The 27,624-nt window shown below is 43.0% G+C and overlaps 1 protein-coding gene across 1 annotated transcript in view; it reads right to left on the bottom strand.

Moving 5' to 3' along the window:
* Positions 1 to 26,955, bottom strand: part of SPSB4 (splA/ryanodine receptor domain and SOCS box containing 4) — an 82,824-nt gene extending 55,869 nt beyond the window's left edge. Inside the window, exons 1-2 of the mRNA XM_041475809.1 lie at positions 26,479 to 26,955; positions 3,644 to 4,500 (exon numbers count right to left, since the gene is read on the bottom strand). Coding sequence (XP_041331743.1) covers positions 3,644 to 4,337 — 694 coding nt within the window. The 5' untranslated portion in view covers positions 4,338 to 4,500; positions 26,479 to 26,955. The remainder of the gene's footprint in view (positions 1 to 3,643; positions 4,501 to 26,478) is intronic.
* Positions 26,956 to 27,624: the final 669 nt, after the last annotated feature.

Raw genomic sequence — 27,624 nt, 5'->3', positions numbered from 1 at the left:
ATTGTCCTCCCAATGCTTTGTTTAAACACTAATGCATCAGTCATGATCTGCAATGTGCATTTACACAGAAGTGCTTTGCTATTTCTCTGTTTCAGTCTATAAATAGTCTCCAGGACTCCTCATCAGACACCAGATATAAATAGACCAGCTTTTTGTAAACAAGCACATACCCTGATCTGAAAAGTAACATTTACTGCTTTTATGTTATTTGAGGTTTCTAATTATTGCAATAGGCAGTAAGTCAGAAGACTGATGTAAAATTCTGTCTTCTGTCCAGCTTAGGAACTGGGCAAGCATCAGTGTGGTAGGTACTGATAGCATTTGATCAAAGGAGTTTGTGCTGGGAAGAACTCAATGTACTTATTATGAGCACTCTCCATCCTGTCCCTCTGCCTTTTCTCCCAAACCCTGAAAACATTTGCAACACCAAGTTTCTCAAAATAAAAAAGGGGAAAAATGCCTTGTGTAAAGTCACAGATCATGTGATGTTCAAGGTGGTTTCTGAAACAGAATACTGTGGGTACCAGAGGCAGCTGGCAGAAATACAACTGATTTTAATTACAGCATTATTCTAGGAGCAATATCCAGAGTCCAGAGGGCACACAGGTCCTTGATCTTTGACCTGCAGCCTTATCCTCCTGTGAATCTGCCATCCCTGCAGTAATTAACACACTTGGAAGTCTGCATCATCTGTGACGTATGTTTAAGTTCACTGCAGCTGCATGAAAGCCATAATCTGAGCCTTTCACTCTTCCATCCCTGCAAGCCTTTCACTCTCTGCCAAGCAACTGAAATACACGGGCCTTTAAAGTATTCAGAGGTCTTCAATTTAAGCAGCAAGTATTGAAAACACTAGAAATCCCTGCCGTGGAGGTCTCCTTTTGCCCTGCAGGACTCCACACAAACAACCATCCCAAGCTGTGGTTTGCATTCTAAACAGCGGCAATCAATCACTGAATAGAAAGTTAGGAGCCACTGTCTGACAGCAGCTTCAAGACCAGCTAAGTTACTATGGGCAGATCTACCAAAAGCTGCACTCAGGAGCAGAAAATACTTCCAGGGAATTGGGGGGAAGAAAGATTAAGGAGAAAAAAGAGGGAAAAACGAAGAACTAACTGGTAAGGTTAGAGAGGAATCAAACAGCAGCAACTCCCCACATACATATATGTTCAAATGTATTTAAATTTGTGAACACAACTGTTCTTCAATACCTGCTCTGATTTTCACAAGAACAAGCAATTATAAAAATCTGCAATCAAAAGTGCAATGAGAGCAAGCATGGAGAGTGCCACAGCCAAACTTGTACTGTTGCACAAGGGCTGGCTGGATAGAAATACCTTTAGTAGAAAAGAGACAGTGTTTGCTCTGGAGCACCAGCTAAACAAGCTCACTTGGTTTCTTGAATGCTGTTTTTGTTTCAGGACAGTAGTGGATCAGTGAATATGTGATAACAAATGATGTGATTCCAGGATGTCAAACTGCCCCACAGCAAAGTGGCTTTAAACTTCCTGTTCACATGATCAGATTAACACTCAGACCTACATAAAACTTTGGGTCACAAGTTAACTTTTATCCACGGGTTCATGTGTTTAAAAATAATAGAGACTTTGACTTTCTCAGGGATAGTTTAGGAAGCTATCCTGCCTCTTCCAGCAAAATTATCCCACGAGAAACCAGATGGGAATTTTTCTCTCTGCCATCTCACAGACCACAACTATCCTCCACTCAGTCCCTTTTATTTTATAATTTCTACCAAATTCATTCACATCCTCCTCCTGTGTTTTCGTCTTCCTAGAGCTCCCTTGAGCAGCCCTGTGAAGGCTACAGAAGGAGAGCAGAACAATTCCTTGTGTGGACGTGATGGACCAAGCTGAGCTGTACTTTGCTTAGTTTGGCAGATATTCACAGTATTATAAAAACTGCTTTTGCAAACAAATACTCAGTTTGCAAACGTCTCTCTCCCCCACAATCCAAGAAAAAGACTGTCAGCACATCATTCTGCAATGACTGAGCAATTGCAAAATACTTAAGATCCATGGATATTCCCCTGTATGAAAGCACTTGGGAAGCTGCCATTTAGCATCCAGCTGTAAAACCTGCAGGGCTTCTGTGGATAAAAAGTCTTTCCCCCAGAGCTTATTACAGATGTTTAGAAAAGGTAATCTTGAGCAGGGTTGAATTATTTAATTTTGTTTCTACTTGGTATGTCAGATGCAAGGTTAATGAGCAGAGAATTAATTTTTGACAGAAAAAAAATTTAGACTACTCCATCCTAATGGAAAAGGACAGTAAATTCTTTTAGAAATCATTAATTAAAAGGCAGGTGTGGAACATTTGCTTTTACTGCCTACATGAAAGATCAAGTTCCATTCAAAGAGCCCAAAACAACATGAAAATGTTGCCCAGTCATCTATTTTTTTCTTATATATATATACATTCGTAGCTCCTACTATGCCTCAGATAGTACAGTTTTAAACAAGAGCTAAGTTCCACTTGCTACCTTGTCCATTCTTTTATTCCCCAGCTTCCAGCAGCTGAGAAGCTGACAAGGAGTAGCACCCCTTCTTGCAGGATCTGGCCCCCACCAGCGAAGGTTCCTGGGCTCTATCAGCAGCTGCTGACCCCTGCCACGCAACACATCCCCTGCCTTTAACATTTCTAGTTACATCCCCAAAGGAAACAGAAGTGTTATTCCAAGTATATTCTTCGAATTTACCTAGCCTGAAGGAATAAGTGGACTAAAGATCATCCAAACCGAAATGCTGGCTCATGTTTTTGTGTGCCAGTAGCCTGCTCACTCTGCCTGCAAGCTGGCTGAGTTCAGGGAGTTGTGGGTCAGTACATGCTCCTGTGTGTGAAGTGGGCACAGACCTGGCAGAGCCCACGCCCTCCTGTGCATGGAGAACTGGCCAGGACCCACTTCTGCCTCTCACCTTCTGCTGCTGGGCCATTGCTTGGGGTCACAGCAGCAACATACTCCTCCTTGTTACCTAACAATTTCATTAGACAGTACCCTGTTAGATCAGAAATAGCTCATGCTTATCCAAAAACCTGGATTTCTGGACAATACCTAGACAGACTACCTTCTGAAATGAACTAAGGAACACAGCTCTCTTTCAGAAAAACTGCTGAAAGCAGTATTTGATCCAAGTTTCCAGATTCTTGGGGATCCACAGCTGCTTCTGAGGGTTCTGAGAAGGCAACTACAGAAAGAAAGTTGTCTGGCCAGTCTTCAAGTATGTTTATGCACACCAAGTAAGAGTTTCCACTACTACAGGAAATTTTTACAGGATCCACAAATCCTATTTGGAAACCACAGATTTAAAACATATCCTCCAGTAAACAGGAGTTTTACTGTTAAATATACCCAGGAAGTTTCTCAGTATCTTTTTCTCAGCCTGTTCAGTTTCTTTGGCGATGGAATTCTTGCCACTCTGCCTGTCAAAAAGGAGGGTATTTTGACACAATCCATACCATCATTACAAGACACAGAGATATATTCATTGTGGGCAGTAAATACGGGGTGCAGTCACCTCACAGCTGAACCGTGTGCTCCCCCCAGCATACTGTCCGCAGCAGGAGAAAGAAAAACCCCTACACGAGAAAAAGTGAGAGGGTAGTGAACAAACGCGGTAACACTTACGGTCAAGTCCGTTGATGTATCTCATTGTAATTTCACAGTGCCCCCAAACTGCACTGACTATGGGGTAAAGTTTTTTCCCTTTTAGTCCTCTGAAGGCCACTCCAAGATACTGTCCATCAACCATGAAGCTAAGCGTCCCTTCATCCATATCCAAAACCACCAGTAAGGAGTCTGGGAGTACAAAAGACTCATCTGGTTCCAAAAAGACGGGGTACGTGACCCCGGGCTGGTTTTTACAGTTGTGGTAGAGTTTGTTGCGCCCCAGATCCCAGCCCCAGGATTCATTGTTGCTACCAACCAAGGACGTGTATCCCACCGAGTGCAGCGGCGCGTCGGCCGTGGAGACGCCCACCACGGCGTGAGTCCCCCGCTGCCTCGTGGGCCAGTGGATCTGCCACACGTGCAGGCCCCGCGTGTAGCCCACCTTGCCCCGGATGCAATCTGTGCTTTGGGCCACCGGGTGTCTGTGAAAAGTCAGTTTATCGTCCTCCTTTACGAATATATTTAATGAGCGATCTTCGTTATTCCAAGCGTGTTTGTACTGGACCTCCAGCTTGGCAGGGGGCATATCCAACAGCATGTCCAGGCGTGCGGGCTTGCAGAAATCTGGGCCTCTCAGCTCTCGTTTCACGGGTCTATAAGGGGGCTCCCTCACATCCACAGACTTTATGCTCCCTGAGATTTTCTGGCCCATTGCTTGGCTGCAGGTTTACAAAGGAGAAAGAAAAGTTGACTTTGGCCCAACGTCACCTCATGAAAGCACCGTAACACTGAGCCAGTGACCTGACAAGCTGAGTGGATTTACTCCTCGTGTTTGGAGTTTTTTAGCAGCAATGTTTTCAGAGTAAAAAATGCTCCTGAAAGAAAGCAGAAAGTTTCCAGTTAGTTTAAGAACGCCAATAGAAAACCCACAGCATATTTTTGAAGCGCTTCTTCTCATCCCTAGGAGCTATTTTAAACACCAGAGCTAAATTCACTCCTCCTTGTGCAGCGTCCTGCAGCGCTAGCCAGGCTGCCAGCAGGATGCGGAGCCCACCAGCGCACAGAACGCAGACAGTCATTTCCTCCAATTCATGATAGGATGCAGACATTCCTCACCTTCTGCCCTTCCACCTATTTTGTCTGGCCAAGTTCACAGCGGGCCCAAAGCAGGCAGATGCTGTTCCCCAACAACATGGACAAACCTTATGTGCTGTGGTAGCTTCACTTTCACTTGTGCTTTTGGTTGAGTCTCAGACACACACTAGGTCAGAATCTTTTATTTCCAGACATGCTCTGTCCTGGGCCCTGGTGACAGAGACTTCAGCTTCTCTGCCCTTATTAAAACAAATGCAGCCAACAGCAAATGGCAGCAAAATTTAAATGTTTCTTTTTAATTTACCCTGACATTAAATAAGAGGAGAAAACCATCAAAAATTCATCAAGATTTTGGGGTGGTTTATTTTATAAAGGAGCTGAAAGAAAGCAAAAGGAAGGAAATGGGAAAATGCGCCATGGAAGAACAAATGAAGAATGGCTGTTTCAGTTCTTTGGCAGGCATTTCTAATGAGCAGCTACTGCAACTGGGGATGTTCCTAATGCTAATGGACAGCAGGCTAATCCACAGTTCCTGTATTTCAGTATTCAGCTGACCCAGAACACAGTAAGACCCATTATGGGGAATACATTATTTTGAGATGTATTATTTCTCTGCTTCCACAGACAAACAGGGCAATAAAACACCAGGAAAAGCTTCTCTGCAGCCTGGAATAAGTTAGATTTGTTCACATTTTAGAGCTCAGGTAGAGCGTAGAGATAAATCAAGAACCTCTAAAAGTACTAGAGGAATAGAAATGAAGACAAAGTCCTATAAACTCAAATACATGATTGACATGGGATCAAACAGAGTATCTGCAGCAGCAGACATACTTCTGTCCTCTAGCAAAACCAGTGCCAAACCCAGGAATGCTCAAATATAGCAGAGTAGACCCACTCTGTTTATTTATTGACAGAGTGGTGACGTGCTTCAAGAAGCAAAAAATCTCTACACTCTCAAGAGGCTGAAGAGCCCAAGTGACAGTTGCTTGTCATAAAATACCAAACAGCAGATGGGTAGAAATGTTCTTGCAAAAAACATCCTCCAATGTTTCTCTTGCTAAGTCAAGCCCGTGTTCTTCCTTTTAAAGAACTTCTACTCCAAACACAGTGTCCCATTCCAAAGATAATTTCTGAAAGAAGCTAAGAAACATGTATGCACAATAAAGGGAACAAAAAGAAGTTTAAGAAAAAAACCCTATAAAATTTACCATCCAACCAAGTCTGAGAAGTGAATGAAGTCCTCTTATTATTTCCAATGGCAAATAACATGTAAAGTATTTTCTACATGTATTAAACACAGAAATTAAACCACATCTAGTCTCCTTTTTAAAAAAACAGAAAAAAAGAAGTACAAAGGTGATTTTTCAAAACCACATCACAGTTAGGTTATTACAGAAAATATTTTCTGGTGGCTGGTTCCCACAAGAGCATATGTACACACATCAGTGTAAAAGAACCAACTCATAGCAATTTCTTTTAGTGTTTGAAAATTAAACAATATACATATCCAACCCTCTCATATCACACTTGCAGAAAGACTCACAATTCACAAGAGCTCTCCATGCTGAGGTCAGCTTGAATGATCCCCCTTATTCCTTTCCAAACCATGTAAGAGGAATCCAAAACTTTAAACAGCAATTACATTTAAACCGATGCTTCCCATTTCCAATAATGCACAAGCACTCATGGGTTGTTTCAAAGCTGGGATGCCAATTTGGCCCAGCAAAGCAAGTTCAGTATTTTATTCCACACCTATAATCCCAGGAGAAATTAAATAGCGATACTAATAAACACACAGGGAAGCAATAGGAGTAAATGTTGTAAGCAAACTTTCATAGGAGGATACATGTTCAGGCATTGGGTAGTTCCTTTTAAAAAGTGATTATTTGAGCTTGAAAGGAAATGAAAAGGGAAAACGTCAGACTTTCAAAGGGAACGTCAGTGACATATATTTGAGATATAGCTCTACATGCCTTTGAAAATTTCTACTTAAAAGCACAAGACAATTGCCACATTCCTGTCAGGGTGCTGAGGGGAGACAGCCGGGGAAGTCCTCAGTGCATCCTGCTGTATCACTTCCTGATCACATGAGAAACTAAACTTGGCACAGATGTTTGCCTGGCAAAACACCAAGAAATTATAAACACTGAATTGACTCACTTGGCAAGCCACAGACATTCTTCCTCATGTGCCCCAAACTGTAACATAAATAGGCTGCTAATAGATAGATCAGTAATTCAGAGAAGTAAAATGCATCATTATGTGCACCTTGATATACACACAACTGTGGCTGCACTCTGGGATGCCTCAGTAAGTACTTTAATTTGAAACTGTATCTTACAATATTAAGTCTTTCATCACCCATGAACATTACCACATAAATTAATTAGATAATTAAATATTTTTCCAAATAGCTTTGCATGGACATAGTATGGAACAACAGTGGAAAAATCTCCCAATTAGGCAGTTCTGGTTGCTGGAGCTGAGTAGTAGCTGACATGAAGACTTCATGTGAGAAGCAGCCTTGCCTCCCAACCCAGGCAGCAGCAATGTGAGCTCCACGGGGAGCAGCTCATCCATAAAGTCCTCCTGGCAGCTCACAACAGTCCCCTTGGGTGCTTGCAGGAGCAATGTGTCTCAAAAGCCAGATCATCCATGGCCTTGCCTGTGTCCTGTCCTTTTACACCAAGCAGATGGCAGAGACCCAGCTGAGGCACGGCACAGCAGGGAAGCACCGCTGTGCCCTCCACTATCAGCAGCTGCTGCTGGAGGGACACAGCTCACCAAGGCTCAGCCTGTCTTCGCCAGCAAAATCCTCCCTGCTTCCACAGGTCACACACTGGCAGCACAGAAGCTTCAGGAAAGTCACCCTTGCCCCACCTACCATGGGGATCTGCAGGTAGCTTCTCCTCACACCAGCAGCCGTGGGAAAGCTGTGCACACTCACATGGAGGGAAGGGCAGTGACAGACAATGCACGTGGCAAAGGCACCCCAGACCTGCTTCTGTCTGCACCACGGGGTGAATACACCACACAGCATTACCAAAAGCTGTGGGTCAGGGACAAAAGATTATACCTGTCAGACTCATTAGTGTTCAACCTACTAACAGAAATATTTGGTTGTAAAACCTTCTCACCATCTCCCGAGCTAACAGAAACCTGTCAAAGCACAGTGTCATTCAACTGCTCTTTTTGCAGTCTTACACCTTGTAGAGAAACTTAGATTTCCTTGCCTAAATCTTCTCACCAGATATATAAATATTCAGAAATAGAAAGAACATAAAATTTCACTGTATAGCTTTGCTTTGAAGGTTTTCCCAAGTCTTTGCTCTTCCCATAATTTCAAACCACCACAGGAGTTGAAAAACAATGAACTGTTTCAAACTGGCTTAATATATGACCTCTCCATTACACTGGTTTAGTGGCTAACACTGAATTTCACCACTTATCCCTGTGTGAGAAGACTGCTGGTCTTTGCAGCCTAAATAATTTCTGTCGCACAGTTTCCCATTCATGCTGAGCTCTGTCAGGCTACAATGATTAGCCTGTACTGTACAGGAACAATACAACTCCAAACAGGAAAAGCGTGTCAATGTCGCTTAGCAGTGTCTTCTTCATTCAGACTGCTAAAATATTTAGGCAAATCATTCACAACAAAACCACAAATTACACTTATTACATAAAGCCTTGCTGGGACATCACTTTGCTGTAATTAAATAGGGTGCATTTCTTAAGTTTGGTCTGTTGGCATCAGTAGAACATAACTGATAAAAGAAACATGCTTTCAGCAAAGTCAGCTTGCAGCATTCATAGTTGTGTTTCCCTCTGGATCACAAGCTAGACATGCAGGAAGCTTGACAAACATGCATAAGAAATGACAGCACATAAACACAATTCAAAACTCCATTAGGAACACGCTAGGATTCAGGTTAATCCTCCTAAAATAATACTTACCCAAAGAGTGAGAAGCAGGTGAGTGCCAGCTAATGACACTGACCTGTGAAAGTGGCCATCAGAAAAAGCAGGCAAGGAGATGCTTCTCTCCAACAGCATTGCCAATGTCTACAGAGCACTTCTCACTCTTTCTGCTATTGGACCTCATTCTTTTTTTTCTTTCTGCAGCCACACCTCAGTGCCACCTCCCCTGACAACGTGGGCTTTGTCACCAACCAGCATGAATGCCAAGAGAGGCAGCAGGAGGCTCTGAACCAAGGCCACTCCTCTGGGGGCACCAAAACTGCTCCTTCCCCAGATGCCTGAACAGAACAGACACAGTGTCTGAACACTCTGAAAGTAACTCCAGTCCCAAAGTCCCTAGAAGGAATAGGAAGAAAAACACGTGATATGCTGTGCTGGGCAGATCGATGAAAAGGGTTTATGTATGTTCAAGGACAAGGACTTTTACCTCCAGCCAGACAATGTGAAGGCACAAGGCCCAGTGTCTATCAACTTTGTTCCCAGTGTGCAAACAGCTACATAACCATGACAACACTGTTTTGAGGGTGACAATGAATTAAGCACATTTTTGGCACTTAAAAAGACTGGGTAGCCTGGATTCAACTACAGATCCTGGTATCCAACATTGTTCAGAAGGGCAATAAATCAACAATGTTGGCTTCCTTGGTCAAACTGGGAATATGCAATAACAATGCAACCAGACAAAAATGTTTGGCTATTCCAAACAATCCTGTGCTACAGACAAAATTTGATGCTGCATGCACACTTAGCAAGTGACATTTAATATGTGGGATGAACAATGCAGCAGTAAGTCATGACTTCTTCGATTCCTGAAAGGAATGCAAATCCTGAAAATCCCAAGGACATTCCTCTGTAAAGAGTAACTTGTTCTGTAATGCTACAAAAATGTAATTGTTTCAAAATACAGGATAAGCTTGTTATTAAAAAAGACTGTGCATTTAGCTGCTTGGAATTAGAATAATCTGAAATACCATACCATCTGTACCATCTGACTTAGAAGCAGTTTAGTCATATGATGAAGAATGCAGAAACAATCCTGAGTAGCAATGAATACAGCAGAATGTGTATTTTTAAATACTTCCATCTACTGTATTTTGGACGGAGCTGACTTGAGGTTTTGGGTTGGTTTTATGCCTTCCTCTCCCTGCATGTGTTTCTGTAATTCTCCCCTTTCATGCTGAAAGTTGGTTTTAGATGAAGACATTTCTGTTCTGAAGAAACATGAACTGAAAATACTTCAAGTCTGTAAACAGTTTTTCTGTGTAATCACTTCTCAGAATACAGCAATGCAATTTGAAAAACAAATATAGTAACACAATGCAACAAAAATTACTTTTTTTACTACACAAGTACTTTTAAAACTAGCAATATTTCAGCTCTGAAGTTCCTGAAAGGAAACAGCACTTTTCTTTCCAGGGTATATAACAGGAATATCCATGCAATCCCACAATTACCATAAGGGTACAGATGTTCAAGCTGCTACATCCTTTCTACCACCCCTTTCCAGTCATTCTTCCCTTTTGTCTTCAGCCACCTGCATTCAAATGGCCTTGAAATGGGTCTGCCTCAGAAAACTAAAGTGAGTAAAATCTAGTGTTTTATTTTGCCAGGTTATTTTCAGGTGAATAAGCCCTCTGATCTAGAATACCAGACAGTTATGTAAATAGTTGCTCTGGCAAAAGGAAAGAGAGAGAGAAAAAAATTAAAATCTCAAAGGCAGAACCATTCATTTAGGCAGCCATCCAAACCATGGAGCAAATTTCCACAGTCACTTCAAGCTGCCCTAAGGGGCACAGCTAAACTTCACGTCTGAATTCAGCACAGGAATGAGCTTCTCCTTACATCTTCCTCTCTCTTCAAAATCATTCATCTTCCACCCTTCTGTCACAGCAAATACCTTCCTGTTTTTCCCAAACAGCTGATGTGACCATTTTTAATATTCAAGTGTCAGGGTTGTATCAAAAAGGAAAATTAACACACGAGAAAGGCTTAACACTAAACTGAAAATTACGCTTTCTGCTCCACTTTGCATTTTACAGGATCATTTGCCATTTTATATTTCTACTCACCATGCTTCACGAAGTAAGTAATACCAATAGGTGTCACACACATGAGATTTAAAACCCAAGGAATAATTAAATTTTGATACTGCAATTTCTCACCAGCCATTACTACTTTTCACCAGCCTAACCCTTTTCGTTTTAGACAATTCATTTTACATTTTACCTCTACAGCTTTGTAGAGGATCAATAGCCCTACAGCTTCAGTTTCAAAATCAGAACATCCATTAAATGACAGCCCCAAAATGTGGCTGAATACATTTTCACTGCTTTTCTTTTACTGCAGTTCCTTTTGCTGTAATGTGCAGTGGAGCCAGTTGGCCTTTAAAATGAAATAAGTTAAAAAGCCATAAATGAAATACTCCTGGAAAGCATCATTCCTCAGTCTAGCCAGTTGCAAATCCCAGGAAGCGTGCCAGAGATGATCCCTGAGCAGACTGAGGGAAGGCCTGCAGATGGTAGGAAGTGACAAGCAGACAGATGAGAGCTCCTCTGGCTTGTCAGAACGGTTCACCAGAACTTTACTGCAACTGCAGAAACTGTAACATCACACTGGAGTGAAAATTTGGCCCCTCAGCTCAAGCTTCAGTCTTTGATTGTCAGTGGTTTTCCAAGCTTGGCAAGGCTTTGTAAATCATAAGGGAACCTTGGTCTGCAACTGGTTTTTCCCAGTACCATGGTAAGGATGGGGCCAAGGAGAAACACTTCCTAGCAGCAGCTCTGTGGGTGTCTACAACACCACAAGGCTACTGCAGATTTGCCAGACTCCACAAGAGATGGCTCCACTCTCACAGTGCCTGTCTGTACACTTTGCAGTGGATGACTCTAGGGCCTCGCCTCAGTTATCTTTTATAAAAAGACATTTACCACCAGCTTAAAATTTGCAATGCTTCTGGAATCACCAGGATACTTTTGTCATCTTCTTTTGCATCCAAGTCTTAATTTGTGTAATTCCCATTTGGACTGGAGCAGTTACAGACAACACCTGTGAAGTGTGCTCAGCTGAAGCAGCCCATCAGAGGCAGTTCCTGATGTCACCTGGATGTCATTAATACTTCCAGCAGTGCTGCAGAAGTCCAGTGACATAAAGAGACCGTGCCTCTGGCCAAACACAGCAGGCAAGAGCTGAAGATATTCTTCCTCTTGTGAGCTGAACAGACTGATGTAGAAGAGATGCCCCAAAAGGCTGTCTTGGACAAACCACGGGTGGACACAAATGCACACGGGGTCAGGTCCATTCTCCCAGTCAGGGCTGAAGAGTGAGAGGGGGAGGGCAAGGCTGGAGGGAACCCAGCCATTGTTCTTGCACAAACATGCAGGAGATGAACGCATGAGAACAAGTTTGATGCTGAACAAAAGCGTATTCTTTTGTTTGAAAGGAAAATAGACTTACACAATCACACCATCTGCATCCCTCCCAATCCTTCTCCCTCAGCTACTTCAGTCAATAGCCACCCTCAGCCAACTCTGACAGGGCAGCAGCAGGCTCAGGAATAACTGCTCCTACAGGACAGGACAGACATCCTGGAAGTGAGGACATGGAACGCCAGGCTGGGCTGCCAGGCCACATCTTGCCAAGAAACCCTGATGAGAAGGAGCTCACATCAAAGCTGTAACTGCATGCAAAGTGTCCTGAAGATTTCATGTCAAGTCAGCCACAAGACACAAAACCAGGAAGCAATGCTTCATCAGTCCCACAGTTCCTTTTTCTAAACAACAGAAATTAAGTAAACACACTTCACATATGTTAAGGAAACATCATGACAAAATCAGATTGTACAGATTCTCTATTTCCCAGGTGAGGCAACAAATCAAGTTTCTTTGGAGTGCTGACAAAAAGACAAAACAACTTCCTGTTAAACAAATAAATGTTTTTGCAAAACTCCACATTATTTAAGCAACAGCAATGAATTTCATCTGTTTCAAACACCAGCCACTACTAAAGCCCCTCTGTCAGCAGAGAACAATTGCACAGACAAGTGGAGATAATGGAGAAAGTAATATCATAGAAACAAACTGCCTAAGCTCTAAGCAACAAAATTGATTTTGCTCATGCTTATAAATGCTTTTCCATTTTACCAAGTAGTATTTTTGTGTCTGTTTTTTATTCATTTAGGAAATTTAGGAAGTAGGGCACTTGCTAATGCACGAGAGGCTGGGGAAAGGCACAGGGCTTCAAGGAGTTAAAGATTCACAGACAGTTATTGTCCCCATGTCAAAAATCTGACTCCTGTAGACAAAAAGGACACCTTGGCGACAACCCAGAACGGGTCTCACAGTGGTGAATCACAGAATGGTTTGGTTTGGAACGGACTCTAAAGATCATCAGGACTCAGGTTAACAGCACAAAGCTGAGTAAGGGGAGGTTCAGTTTGGATATCAGTTTTTCACCCAGAGGGTGGCTGGGCATTGACCAGGCTCCCCAGGGAAGGTCACAGCACCAAACCTGTTCAAGAAGTGTTTGGTCAATGCTCTCAGACACGTGGTGTGACTCTTGGAGTGCCCACGAGTTGGGCTTAATGATCCTGTTGGGTCCCCTCCAACCGAGGATATTCTGTGATTTTAATATTTAGTTCCAACCTCTCTGCCATGGTCAGGGACACCTGTCCTTAGACCAGTTTGTTCAAAGCCCCATCCATCTTGGCCTTGAACAATTCCTGGAATGGGGCATCCACAAAATCTCTGGGCACCCTGCTCTGGCCAGCTCCTTATCCACTGAGTGATTCTTTCATCAAATCCACGTCTCTCCAGTTTAGAAACAAAGATGTCCTGTGGGACAGTGTTAGATGCTCTGCATAAATCCAGGTAGATTATATCAATTGCTTTTCCTGATCCACCAATGCCATAACCTCACCATAGAAGGCCACTAAATTTGCCCTCAGTGAAGCCCTGCTGGCTGTGTGGAATGTGATTTTCTTTCTGCCTCTTTCATTGTCCTACAGCCAGATTAAGCAGAAAGGTTGCTTTTTCAAATCAATACTGTTCTATGGAGAAAAACTATACCAGACTTGGCAGTGTTAAAAACAGAGAGGACTTCCAGCTAGGAAAAGCCATGGTGGAAGAAGTTGCTACTTGGAGTAGCATTGACATCTCTGTGTTACTGACCTAACAATGTACACCCTCAAAGAAATTCATGCTGCAAGTGCCAAGAATTCCAGGTATTTCTGACCACAGGAAAGTACTTTAAAAAGCCCACACTAGACTTCCTAATAGAGGTATGGATAAAAATAAATCAGCTTTGTGCCTGCCTACAGGGCAACTCTCGACACAAACTGTCATCTATAAGCTCAAATACAAGGCCTGTATTTCTCAAAGTAACTTTACACACTAGTTCCCCCTACTAAGCAGTTTTCTGCAGGGAATTTTCTTTCAAGCAGCATTTTATTTGTAACAATTAATTACTACCTATATTTCCTTCTTTAATGCATTGGATGAAAAGGGAGAAAAAAAATTGAAAGTTATTTGGAAGAAAACTGCACTAGGATGCAAGTTTTAAGGGGAATAAAAATATACTAGTGCTTAATCTTTAGGTGTATTGCTGCTGAAATAAAATAAGTAACATGGTGTTCTGGAAGCCCTGCAAAAGCTATATTAAAAATAAAAATATAGTATATTCCAATTAATCTTTGGACAACCCCCTCATATTTGATATGATTGCAGAAAATCTTCCAGACATGATCTAAATCTGCCAGACTCTGATTCTCCAATAACTCAGGAAGGGACCTGCTCTGCCCTGGAGAAAAATGTGTTCAGTCTAAATTTGGATCAGCAGTACTTTAGAAAAGAAAAAGAGAAAGCACATCAGTAATTACAAGTTAAGCTTCAGCAACAGGTGGAATATGCTCAAAACAAAGTGCTCAGAGTGTTTAATTCTGGAAAAACAAAACCCTAGATTGTATTGGGATATACAGTTCATCTTGATTTCCAACATGATAAAGAATAAAAGTAATATTTAGAAATATCTTTAAAAGTAAAGGACTACCTCCAGGAGAATAAGTCATCTTCCCACTGAGTTATAAAAACCATAACACACTCAGTATAGCCTGCATTCCTGAATGAATACTGATAAAATTATTCTTTTTGCTACTTCATCAGAACTAAACTTGTTTTTGTTTACTACATTCTCAAACACAAGTAGCATAAAATGAAGTAGATTTATACAAAGATCCTTCCAGAACCATTTGAACTAACCAAGATGATCACTTGAGCCCAAATGCAAACTTGCATTTCTCAAACTATCATTTACTGCTGCAAAAGACTTGTAAGACATGTACAAACCACACCACTGTTGAATATAAAATCATGTGGGATACTGCACAAACACTACAAATACTTTCAGAGGAGGAAAGCAAGCCTTTTGGCCAAGAGGTTAAGGAAAAAAATTTCTAAGGATACTGGAAATCTGAGGGGGTTTAAATTCCAACCATTCTTTGAACAGATAAACTGTTCCCTGAAGTGCTGTGTGGACACAGAAATTGCTACAAGAGTCATGGGATCCAGAGGAGTTGTGCTTTTTAATATTTAGCATGAACTCTTGCCATAATTCACAGCCATGAGATCAAAAATAGATGAAGAAAATAATTTACACAGTATGAAAGTTTAATGGAGCATTAAAACCCAGAACTCTACTAACACTTCTAACCACCTGGAGAATCTCTCTCATTAACAGAGGTCTTCCTCCACAGTGAAGGAAGGAATGGAAAACAAAAGTGTTTTCAATTGCCCTACACATCATCTTCATCACATCTATGGCTAACGGCTTCTTGTTACAATCCCAGTCTTTCTAGTTTGCCTTTCCTTTTCAACCCTTGCCCTCCTTTTCCTGTCCATCCCATTGTCAGTTACCTTAATACCAGGAAGCCACATTTGGCTTAAAATTTTACCCATTTTTTAGCATCCTTTTAAGATATTTACCTCCCTACCTGGCACTGCTAGAAAGAGAAGCATATGGAAGCACACTCAATCCTCATTTTTCATTAGGTAGCAGACTCATGAGCAATTATCAGAATACATTATCATCTTATTAACACAGTATAATCAAGGGGAGCTGAAAAAGTCTATGTAGTGTCAAGCTCCTCTCTGAAATTCTCCTAAGGGAAAAAAAAAAAAAAAACCAACAAAAAACCCGCAACTACCTGTAAACACAGATTTAAATTTCTGAAATTACTGCATGGATTTAATGACAATCTGTGTAAGACACTGCAACTTCTGATACTGCAGAAATAACATCTATACAAAAAACTGCAAGCCAGGACCAGAATGAACGACTTACAGTTTGGAAAACAATTTGTTGAGCCAATAACTGTAAACACAAGAGCTGAGCCTTGCAGAACTCCAGGCTGCCACAATACTGAGCAGTCAATACTGCCTGTGCTGCCGTAGTTACTGATGGGTGGGCTCCCCAGTACCACAAGTATCTGTAGGATAGAAATTGGTTACAGCTGAAGCCACTTTTCTGTGCTCTGAGAAAATATAGGATACTGCAACATAACCACCATCCTTGCTGGAAAGGGAGGGGATGTCTTCAAGGAAAGCAGACAGATGGACAAGAACTCTGTGCTACCATCTGACTCCCTATTTAACACCCCTTTCCCTATTCCCTTCTCATGCTGTGAAGATAAAACATTGGGTAGAAAAGAGAATGCATCGAGTTCCCTGGGAGGGACACTGGTGGTACAATTAGGAAATACAATTCCCTTGCTTGGGAACCACAGGGCACACAGAAGAGAGTGTTCCCCTCTCTCCTGATGGAGGATTCAGAGTGATCTAAGCAGGAGGGAACTTCCAACACCAATAAAAAAATAAGGTAGTCAGGCTCCATTCAATTGCACTGTGCAGAAATCACTGTGATTTATGACTTCTGCCAAGAACCAACTGCAGAGAGGGGAAACACCACCCCTGTGCGTGCCCCTCACACTAAGCACACACCATCTCGCGTCTGTGCAAGACAGCAGCGAGCACGGCTGCCTGCTTTACACAGACACAGCATTAAAGGAATTAATTCCTAAGGCAATGGGAAAATACTGCATGGGAGAACTTCCAAGTCACAAATTCTGCTTGCTTAAGCTAAGCTGCTTAATCAAGTTAATTGAAGGAATTAAAAAAGCATCTGGAGAAGAACACGTTCACCAGCCAGTCTCTGGTCATTCCTGAGCTGGTGTTACTTCTTCTGGGAGCCAGTTCCCCGCTGGCACAGCACAATCTATCATCAGCCATTACACTGATTACAATCCATTAGTTTTGCTAAGCACTAATGAATTTAAACCTACTTTTGTAATTTATTTACAAGCTATTCACATACTGGATACGAAGCACACGTATACAACGCTTTGTGTTAACAAGAGAAATGTGCCTGAATATTAAAGTGTTGCACGTTAAAAACGACCAATGTAAGTAATAATTCTCCTCACAAGGAACTGTTTGTGGAAATTTTTTTGGCAAGAGAGCAGGACAGAAGCTTACAGTGTTTAAAAATACAGCTGGTTAATATACAGGGAGAAACAGGTAAGAATCCACAAGAATGACAAGTTTTATGTATCAGTCCCATAAATATAAAATTCAATTAAAGTGTCATTTTAGGAAACACAGAGAACAGAGTTGGCACTCTTATAAAATGGTTTTTCTTCTCTGCTATTAAGGCAGGGTGATTAAAATGAAAGATAATCCTCTTTATTTCAAAAGCTAATTATTACATGTAATGAAATTTCTTCTTGTACCATGAGACTGAACTGAATTCTACCAAGACCATCAACCCACACATCTTTGCTGTAATAAAGCAACTTCTTGAATTTTTCCTTACAATCTATTTCTACAATAGACTATTAGGCTCAGCTTTGATTGCAGCACACCACATTCCTTACCACTACGGAAACCAAATGCAGAACAGCTGTGGAAGCAAACCCCACTGTAAGCAAATATTCAGACAAAAAAAAAAAAATACAAGTAAAAAAATCCCTTGTGAAAACTCATTCACTGGGAATTCTGATGAAAGTTAAACTGCCAGTTTAGCCTTGGCTTAAGGATTATCCAGAGGAAGCATCCCACACACATTTTTCCCAGGAGGTGTAAAGAGATGCCTGCATCTGTTAAGTGCCCAGATTTTCTATCCTGCCAGCCAGCAGTGCTCAGGAGGAACTGAGCTGTTTGCTACACTACTGCTTCCTGCATTGCTAATTCAGATGTCTAAATTTAGATGTTAGGTTCAGCCAATTGTTTTTCTACTTCTTCCAGCAGTTAAAAGGAAAACCAGTTCTGCATCAAATCACTATCTTCATCCATGTGCAGAAGAAAACATGATGTCAGAATTACACACACTGGAATTACATCCCCAATCTCCAACTACAGGGTGAGAGAAACAGTTCCTGCTCTTCTCCTGAATGACTGCACACCAGGCACTACTGAGTCACATTTCTGTCTAACCCTGAGCACTGCTCACCCAGGTTCCAAAGATTTTACCACAGGGAAAACAAAATCTAAAAATAAAGGGAGAGAAGGGAGGGGATTTGCTTCTGAATTCCCAAAGACTTCCTGCTGCCATGTCCTCTATTAGCAGGATGTGGATGGAGTAAAGCAGTAAAAGCAAGCTCATCAGTCACTCTCACGTCCCCAGGGTATTGAGACATTTCACTTTGAATTTCCCTTTGGTGTCTTTTTCCAGCAGTCAAACTGTCATGAACTAAAACATACGGATTTTTTCTTCCCTTGCACTATTATTCACCATTGCTAGACAGAGGTGTTTAGCATTATTCAAGTGAAAACAAACTATTGATTCTTGTTACTGGGTCTAAGAGCAGGAAATGCAAGCAAATTATCAATGCTGAAGGTGACTCAGTGAAAAAAAACCCCAATTATTATAAACTGAAAGCCCACTGTATCCCTAGACAGGAACTCAAGGCTGCAGCCTCATGCACCTCCTCCCATCCCACTGCAGCTCACTGAGGTGAGGGAAGTTCTGATACCACATCACTGCTGACTCCTCACAGGAGTTTGAGCACCACAGGAGGAGGAACTTGTAGCAACTCCTGATGGTTTCCTTCATGCACCCTGCCTGGGAGGTCTATTTTCACTCCCTCTTCCATTTTTTAAATCCTGGCAAATACTTAGCCTTAGTCCCTTTGACAAATAAATCACCTTTTCCACCACCACCTTCAGAAACTTCTGTTGAATGTTCCTCTTTCCCTGTCCATGCTTCAGTACATTGCTACCAAGAGATCTCACAGGTGAGCCTCTCTCTCTTCCTTCTCTCCACCTACACACTTAGTTTCAAATAACATTAATAAGAATGCAAAAAAATTTAAAAAGAACAAGGACATAAGCCAGGTCTCATGTTCATGCTTGTTTAATACATCTTGTTCTATTTAAACTCAAAGGATAAGATACTGCACATGTTGTAACAAATCCTTCCTGAGCACATTCTCACATCTTTGGTAGATGATCATTGCACTTACAACACAGCATCTTAGTCTAAACAAGCCAGCAGTGAACTCTGCAAGGTTTTCTAGACTACTAGAAACAGTTACATCAGCACTGACCCAAGTACAAAGGAACTTCTTGATGTGATAATATTTTAAATAATCACCAGCTTCAATGCATTATTTGCCTTTGAATACAAAAGATGATAGAAAACCCACCCTTTTTATCTTGCAACATCAAAACCAAAGGACTCTATAAATATTTAGTGAATGACCAGTACACTTAGAAATGAGAATATCACAGCAAGTGTTACCCAGATGTTAACAGCATCAGAGGCTGATCGTGATGAAGTGCAGGGATAGCTAGGTACTGGAACAAACCACAAGTCACACTAATATGCAGCAACACAGTAAAATGAGGTTGGGATGGCAATGTTTTTGTCTTTTATAGACTTTGATGTGCTACCATCTTTAGTTCAAACAACTTCTGTCATCTCTGACACGCCTGACAATAGTTTTCAACAACAAGGAAAACAGTATTTTCATTTCTTTATGCTGCATCATAATTTTTGAAAGCAAGATGACAATGTACCTGAACCTCCTTGCAGGGTTAGACTCCCAAAATGCGCTCCACAGACAGAGACTTTGCTCAAGCATAGGATGAAAATACCAAAGGTCAGAATTTAATTTATTATTCTCAGGTTTAGTACATGCCCAGAGGTGCACTACTGCTACTCCTTTCCAAGGCAAAGAACAAAGTAATAGCCCCGCCTAAGTGAACTAGCTGGAGCCTCAAAATACCCCAAGTCTCTGAAAGAGTTCAGCATGTGCTCTTATCACACTCTCAGATCCTCAATTTAAATCCAAGCGGACTAGTGATAAGCCATGAGGAACAGATACTCAATTCCCCCAGCACAGATGTTATACAAATTTGAAGTATCTACAAGTACACCTTTTTACATGTTAAATTAGGATTAACTTTCAAGATAAACAAATGAAGTAGTAAATTTTCATTTTAATGGCTTTTTTTTTTAAACTCAAGGAAGTGTCTCAGCCAGAAAATACCACAAACAGCATCATAAGGAGGAGGTTTCTATTTTAACTCTTAAATCCCCAGGTCAGCTACACTGGATTTTGTGACTATAACTTGAGCCAACAATTCACATAAACAGAGTAAAATACAGGACACACTACAAAATTATATGCAATGGCATCATTGAGCAAGGAATACAAGCACAAACAAATTAACATGTAAACTTTATTTTAAAGTCACCATTCACTTCACAACACTACAATGATTCTGTTGTGAAAAGCAAATGACAGCAGAGCTTATTCTGGAAAAGGAGTCTAAAACACTGGGAAAACAAAGTTTCAAAACCAGTTACCAGTACTGGCCACCAGATTACTGAGTGTGTCCAAGCTACCTTAAAGTCATTCTCAAAACAAGAAATTACTTATAATTTGACTAGTAACTCAGAAAGTAGTTAAAGCTCAAAATTCCCTTTACCACTTAAACCAACTATTTCTTTGGCTGTACACATAGATTTGATTCTCATGGCATTTTCTCACATGTGAAGTAATGCAGTCCTTGTTGAGAACACTGTGAATTCATTGCTTAATTTTAAGTGGCTTCTATCATGTAATAGTTTAATTAGGAAGCTTAACATTTTTGAGAATTGGTTCAGTATTCAAAGACAACAGTCAACTTTCTTCCAAGCCATTTTCATTCTTCCACAGCAAGCCTATTGTTTAGAATATTCTTATAGAAAAACAAAGAACCATCCCACAGCTCATAACTATGCCTACAACCACCACTTAGGGATTTCTGTAGACAGCACAGTCTCAGTAGGAAATGTAGCACTGATGTAAATACTTTGTGCTATGTGGCTCTTTTTTAAAATTATGACCTCCAATATCTAACGAAAAAAGGTATCCTTCTGCTGGAGGCGATTTGTTTTTGCATTTGTTTGAAGAAGAGATAGAGGAGAAGCAGTTAAAATTAAATTATAATTAAGTACGTAAACCTTTAATCAGATTTGAAAAATCACACCTTTTTCCATGCCTAAAGCTATACAAGTGCTTTTGCATGATTAATACTCCTTAAAAAAGCAACTCTAAATATGTTGATTTTTGAACATTCAAGAAACTCTTTTCAACAAAGGCTACATGAGGCTGCTGCTGCGAGGTGTAGATGGAACCTGAACGGTCTCACTTCCCCCTCTCAAAAAAAGCCAGGCCATATTCAGGTGCCAAGCAGAAAAACTGCTAAAGAAAGAGAACAGCCAAGTCAGCTGCCAGCAGTGCCTCTGCTGCCTCAGGACAAAGCAGAAATTCCAGCCCCTCTGCAGGGAATTCCCTCAGCAGCTCCCTAGCCCAGCAAAGGAAGGCTTCAGGAGCGGTCTGGGCCATGGTTGGGTCCCAGGGCATGGACCCATTTCTGCAGGAAATCCTCATTCTTCTGATGAGACACTGTAAATACAACCAATCTTTTCTTTTTCTCAAAATCTCTTAGGCAAAATTTTCCTCAGGGGTTGCTACTGCAGAAAGGCACAACAGCAGACAAGTGCACAGCCGACTTCAGCAATAGGTTAGGAAGAGAAAGGCAGAATAAGAACAATTTTTTGAAAATGCATGTTTAAATCAAGAAAACAAACTCGTCTAAAGACTCTGCTGTACAGCTCTGAAAGAAGTAGCTTGCAATCAGCTCCAAGGTTGATTTCCTACATTGCTGCACACCAAAGCTTACTTGTCCCTTCAGCCTCTGACAAATCCTCAAAGATAAAGTTGCTAAGTCACCACACTCTACAATGCAACACAATAAAACTTGTCATCTGACACTACTCATGAGCAGGATTACCCCACAACGTTCAATCCAAAGATATAGAAAATAAGCACAGGGAAGCAAAAAATTATACAGAATACTGCTCAGCATTGGTCTAAGTTCAAATGACTTCAGCATGAACAGATTTAGGTCACAGAGCACCCACGTTTAAGTCCAGGCACCTCACCTTTTACTAAGCACGGAAATAGATATAAATTCTCCTCACATGCTTCTTTGCAATGGTCAAACCACAGCAATTTACATAAAATGTCTGCATTTCAATTGCTACATAAATAAAATGCTGCATCACATTGGCCTCTGAGGCAAAGGTGACATCCACTTAAAAAAAGACACCCCTCAAAAAATATAAAAATACACTTACGTGCATTTCAACAGGCTGGTACCTGACACTACTCCATTTCTGATGGAAAAGGAGCCAAAGGAAGGAAAGTGGTGAGTTCTGTCCAGCACTCTTGATGGGCCAGTTTTTAATAGAGCAGAGGCAGCCAAAATAGAGCCATCAAGTTTTAATCAATTACTGCCAGCCAAATGGCAGTTCTGAGCCCAAAGTCATGGCACCCTGTGAGCACTGATCTCTCTTAACCACGACTGCTACCAAAAACATAACCCACATTTTTCCAGCCCTCCTTTATGCATTTTCCATGCTGCCACCAAGGCGACTGGAGCACTGTTAAATCTCTTTAGGGCAAGGATTTTTCCCTGATGGGCTGTGAATGCTGCTGAGTAAGTATACTGCCAGCTTTCCAAACACAAAAAGCCAAACTAAAACTAACTCTTAACTTTATCATCATCCAATCTAAATGGCTGTGGGCTGTAGAGCTGTACAAGCAGCTGAGGAAAAGGCATTTCCTGACATCACTGCAAAGGTCACCTGAAAGCAGGATTCAAACAGCATCCACCATTTCAGATACTTTAACTCTTGAGGGAGCACAGCTCAAGTACACTACAGTGCCAAGCAACAGCAGCTTGGACACTGTACCAAAAGAACACATCTGCTGTTTTTGGGAAAGTTGGTTACCACTGAAGCTGCCTCCAGCCCTTCGGGGGCAGCACTCTCCAGTACATGGGCAGTACACAGCCCAGGACCAGCGGCAGTGATGCACACACAGCTTCTCAAGGCAAAAAGCAAATAACCAACCCCAACAAACAACCTGAGCCTGAGTTGACTGAAGTTAAAGAAGTCAGAAGACATGAAGAGTTCTTCCAGGAAGCACGTGATGCATTAACATTTCATCCTACAGCACAACCTGTGTCAGCTAACAGAGCATGTTGCAAAGACAGCCTAAAGTCACCAGCAAAGATTGTGCGTGCTGCAGAGTGACACAGATTCACCAACATGTACACAACCCCATTAAAAATACAGTGGGTGAGGTAGCTGTCTGGTCTGGCAAGTTTCAATCCACAGCACTTGTTGATTTTCTGTCAGTTCAACAACACCAACTTCCAGAATTATAGGCAAATATTTATCCATAACATAGAAACTTTACAGAGAGTTTTGATTTCAAATCTGGTTAACTGTTCAGTGGGCAGGTTTAACCAATGCCTTCATCACAGAAAACTGATCTATTCTGGCTCAATAAATACTTAAAATTCCCAAGACAACTGCACCTTCACTAGCCTCAAGGTGCACGCTACATAGACATAGCTCAGATGGACAGATGGCATCCATCCATCCATCCATCCTCTGGCAGCATGGAGCCCTTCATCCATGTAGCCATGAGCTCAGCTTTGCTTCCTGGATGGTAGCAGGAAGGCAGGCACCCAGCAGTACCAGGCTCCACTCCTCTCTACCATCAGTCTCACTTCAGAGAGGATTTATGAAGTCCAGCAACATTTACACCCATCCTCTGTCCTGGGAAACTTGCTGAGAAGAAAATACATCTAGATTTCCTTTACATGGATATTCTATTAAGAACAGTGCATTTATCCTCACTAACTGATGCAGGAAATAGATGCGAGTATCAAGGCCACTCTGCATTATCCTTATTCAACCTGGGATTTACCACTGCAAGAGCCTCAAGGTTACACTGAAGCGAAATTGCCCCAGCACAAAAAGAACTGCACAGAGGATGTCAGTGCAGCAGTAGTGAGCAGCCAAGCAGACTGAACAGAGCAGAGAGCTAAAACACAGCATGGCTTACAGAATTTGAATAAGGCATCCCTCTTTCTACCTTCCTCTTCTTGGCCATTACCAGGATGGGACAGTTGAGTATCTAGCATGATCTTGCTAATTGCTTTAGCCAAGGATTTTTAACAATAATATCTCAGAAAATCATGGAATGCCTTCTTCCTCAATTACTGTCACTATGTCTCAAATGGGTAAGCAAATCAGCTCCTCACAGGAAAACTCTCCAGCTGTCTCAATTAAAAGAAGCCAACACAAAGTAACCATCACACGAGTCCTGCAACATGCCATTGAGTGCCACTGTGAAAATTATTTTCCTTCTCCATAAAAAGAGGTCAATGTCCTATAAACAGAAAAGGGGGAAACAGTGATTGTGAAGGAAAATGAGACAAAAATAGCTGCCTTGGATTTTCCTGGTACATGGAAAATCCATTTAAAAAGTTTGCGCAGCAACAATGAAGCCTAACAAGTCAATGACTTGTTGCTTGTGGAGTCATAGGAGAGATGTCCCATCATTCAGAAATTCACATGCTGCACAAACACGAGTCATAAAGATGACTGTAATTTGGTCAAACCAAGAATCAGAAAAATCTGTTCTTTCAAGAAACAAGATATCCAATTAGTACTTCTCATGGGGGTGGGGGGGTTATGCTTCTCTTAAAAAAAGCCCAAATACCCAAACCAAAACAAAAAACCCCACCATTAACAGCCTCTCCAAAAACAAACAAACCAACTAACCCAAACAACATCCCCAAAAACAAACCACACCCCTCCTCCTCCCCTCCCCCCAAAAAAAAAACCAAAAAAAACCCCAGAAGTCTCACAACTCCGAAAAAGCTCCTTGCAAAAAGGTGGCACTGCTTTCTCAGTCCCGAGCCCAGAGCCTGTTGAGCAGGAAGCCCGGTGCTTCAGAGCTGGCTGCAGTGACATTTGCAAAGACAAACAGGCAAACAGGGATGGGAGCGAACACAGGGCTCTCGGAGCCCAACAGCACCAGTGTGTACTTCCAGAGCAACACCCACATGAGGGCCTCAGGAAGGCACGGCGCTGGGAAGTTCTCATGCTGGTGATGCAGGGAAGTACCGAGTCTGCCTTCAGCCCTGGCAGGGTCACTGAAGCACAGGACGGTCATCCAAGGACATCCGGAGTCAGCAGCAAGACACCGAGGCACATTAGCTACCAAGGAAACCAGACTTACATGACTAAGGCCAGTTATAAAACTTCCGCTTGTTGTTAGGAGAATGTACAGTATCTGGCATTTCTCTGTCAGCAGCACCAAATAATCAACAGCAATTTGATATTCATGTCCCTGACGGGGTGCTTTAGTTACAGAAACAACATTAAAAATGTAGCATCCTTCGAGATACACTGCACAAGTCAGGCCAGTTTCAGCCACAAGCATCAACTCTCTGGGACTGCTTTTTTTTCCCTCCTGATAAGCTCTTTTGCAGCGTGGAGATATCTTATCAGGGATTGCTTCTGTCACCGGAAGGCAAACAGAGCACTGTGAAAATATCAGGTATGACTTAAGCACCGAAGGGCTGTAGCCAGCATCAAACCAGCAGCTGAAGTGGTAGCTGGCCATCTCTCTATATAGGACACTTTCCACCCTGTAGCAGTCCACACTCCAAGTCCTCGGCACAAAGAAATACAAATGACTTGCTGCCAGCACGGACGCTGCCACATCAACGGCGGAGCCCCTCCAGGAACGCACGGGGCGGCGAGGGCAGCGCTCAGCCGCCCTGCCCTTGGTCCCTCGGCAGGAACAGCTTCCTAGCAGCGACAGCAAACCCACTGCCTGCCTCCGAGCGCTTACAAGTGACGCGAGGGCAAATTCAGTCAATACCTTTCTTTGTTGAAACTCAAGTCTCGCATACAAATCCAGGTTTGTCTTGACGAAGGTTCAGCTTCCCTCATACTCTTACGGAGAAGACAGTTTAATGTTTCAGATTCGTCTAAACACCTGAACTGAGGTCTGGCTTTTACTGCCCGAAAAAGCACCAAGTAACCACTGTAAAACATTAGCTTGTGGCAATCGCGAGGCGAAAGGGTTTGCGCCCGGCAGCGCAAAGTCAGACACATTCAGTTTATGAGAAACGTAGATTTCCAGTTAGCCAACATCTAGAAATAATTCTCTTACATAGCTCAAGAAACTAATTTATATTGTAAACCACTTCATTATAAAGCAGAAAACGGTTCGCAAGTCTATTTCTTCAAACCAAGCACTAAAAATAAAAATAAAAAAACCAAACAAGAACCCCCACACACAAACGCGTCTTTACATACTGTGCAACAAAACACCGAATTCCCACGAACTGGGGCTTCGCCCATCGCAAACTTACCATAAACCCCCAGCACGGCACCGCCACCGATCCGCTATGCCGGCAGAGAGGAGACACCGGGGACGAGACGCGAAGCACAAGTAAACAAACTCGGGAGGCGCCGTGGCCGGGCTCGCCACGCTCGGAGCCCGCGCCCCCCGCCCGGAGCGCGCCCGCCCAGCAGAGGCTGCTCCCCGCCGCCCGCTGCCTGCTGCTGCCCGGGGAGGCGAGAGGAGCCGGGGGAGCCGCGGCTCGGAGCGAGGCGGGCGCCTGCCGGGCTCGGGGCGGCCGGGCCGCCCGGGAGCCCTGCCCGGGGGCGGCGGCCTGCGGCGGCTACCGGGCTTTGTGCGCGCTGCCTCCCCCTGCGCCGCCCGCCGCCGCCTCATGCGAGAGCCGGCACAGCTGGGGAGCGCGGTGAGCGCCGTGCCCCCTCGCGAAAGCCGATCCCGCTGATCTCATCACCGCTGGTTACTAATCCAATGACCGCGGAATTAACAGCAGATGGCAACGCCCCTTCCCCCCGGCCCGGCCCGGCCCCCGCGGACGCGGCGCGGCTCCGGCACCCGCAGAGCCGGAACGCGCCGGGCCGGCCCGGCAGCCCCCGCCGCTCACGCGTCAAAGTCGCCCTCGAGCACCGGCAAACTTTCTCAGCGCCGCGTCTCGGCGCCCGCATCGCCACCGCCCTACGGGCCACAGCGAGCGGCTTCGCACCTCCGGCAAAGCACAGCAGCATCTTCCGGCGTGCGCTCGCAAGGGGAAGCAACAGGGAGGCGCCCGAAGTCCGGCTGGCGCGTCCCTGCGGGCGGCCCGTGTGTGCGGGGCAGAGCCCAGCCGCAGCCGGGCGGGGACCGAACGCGGGATTGGTTCCGCGCATCGGGCACTGCCGTGAAAACTCAACACACGCGTCCTTGGGGCTGCCGGGAGGTTTGCATTACCCGCGCTCTGTAAGCCAGATACGTGCGGATGAAACTCTAATTATACTTTTGGCTGCCAAAACCAGCCCCACACTCTTAGGTGAGCTTCACGTCTTCTAGAAGGCTACAGGCAAGGCAAGTCCTGTCAAACCAGTGCAAGTTACAAAACAGTCATAAGGCAAGTGCTTAAATCACTACTCGTTAATATCAGTAAATAACAACCTGAAAAGCTGTGGTTTCTAACGCTAATAAG

The sequence above is a fragment of the Pyrgilauda ruficollis genome, unplaced genomic scaffold, assembly GCF_017590135.1.
Source record: "Pyrgilauda ruficollis isolate IOZ18807 unplaced genomic scaffold, ASM1759013v1 scaffold36, whole genome shotgun sequence".
NCBI lineage: Eukaryota > Metazoa > Chordata > Aves > Passeriformes > Passeridae > Pyrgilauda > Pyrgilauda ruficollis.
The sequence above is the reverse complement of the archived record's forward strand: the minus strand, read 5'-3'. Positions and strand labels throughout refer to the sequence as shown.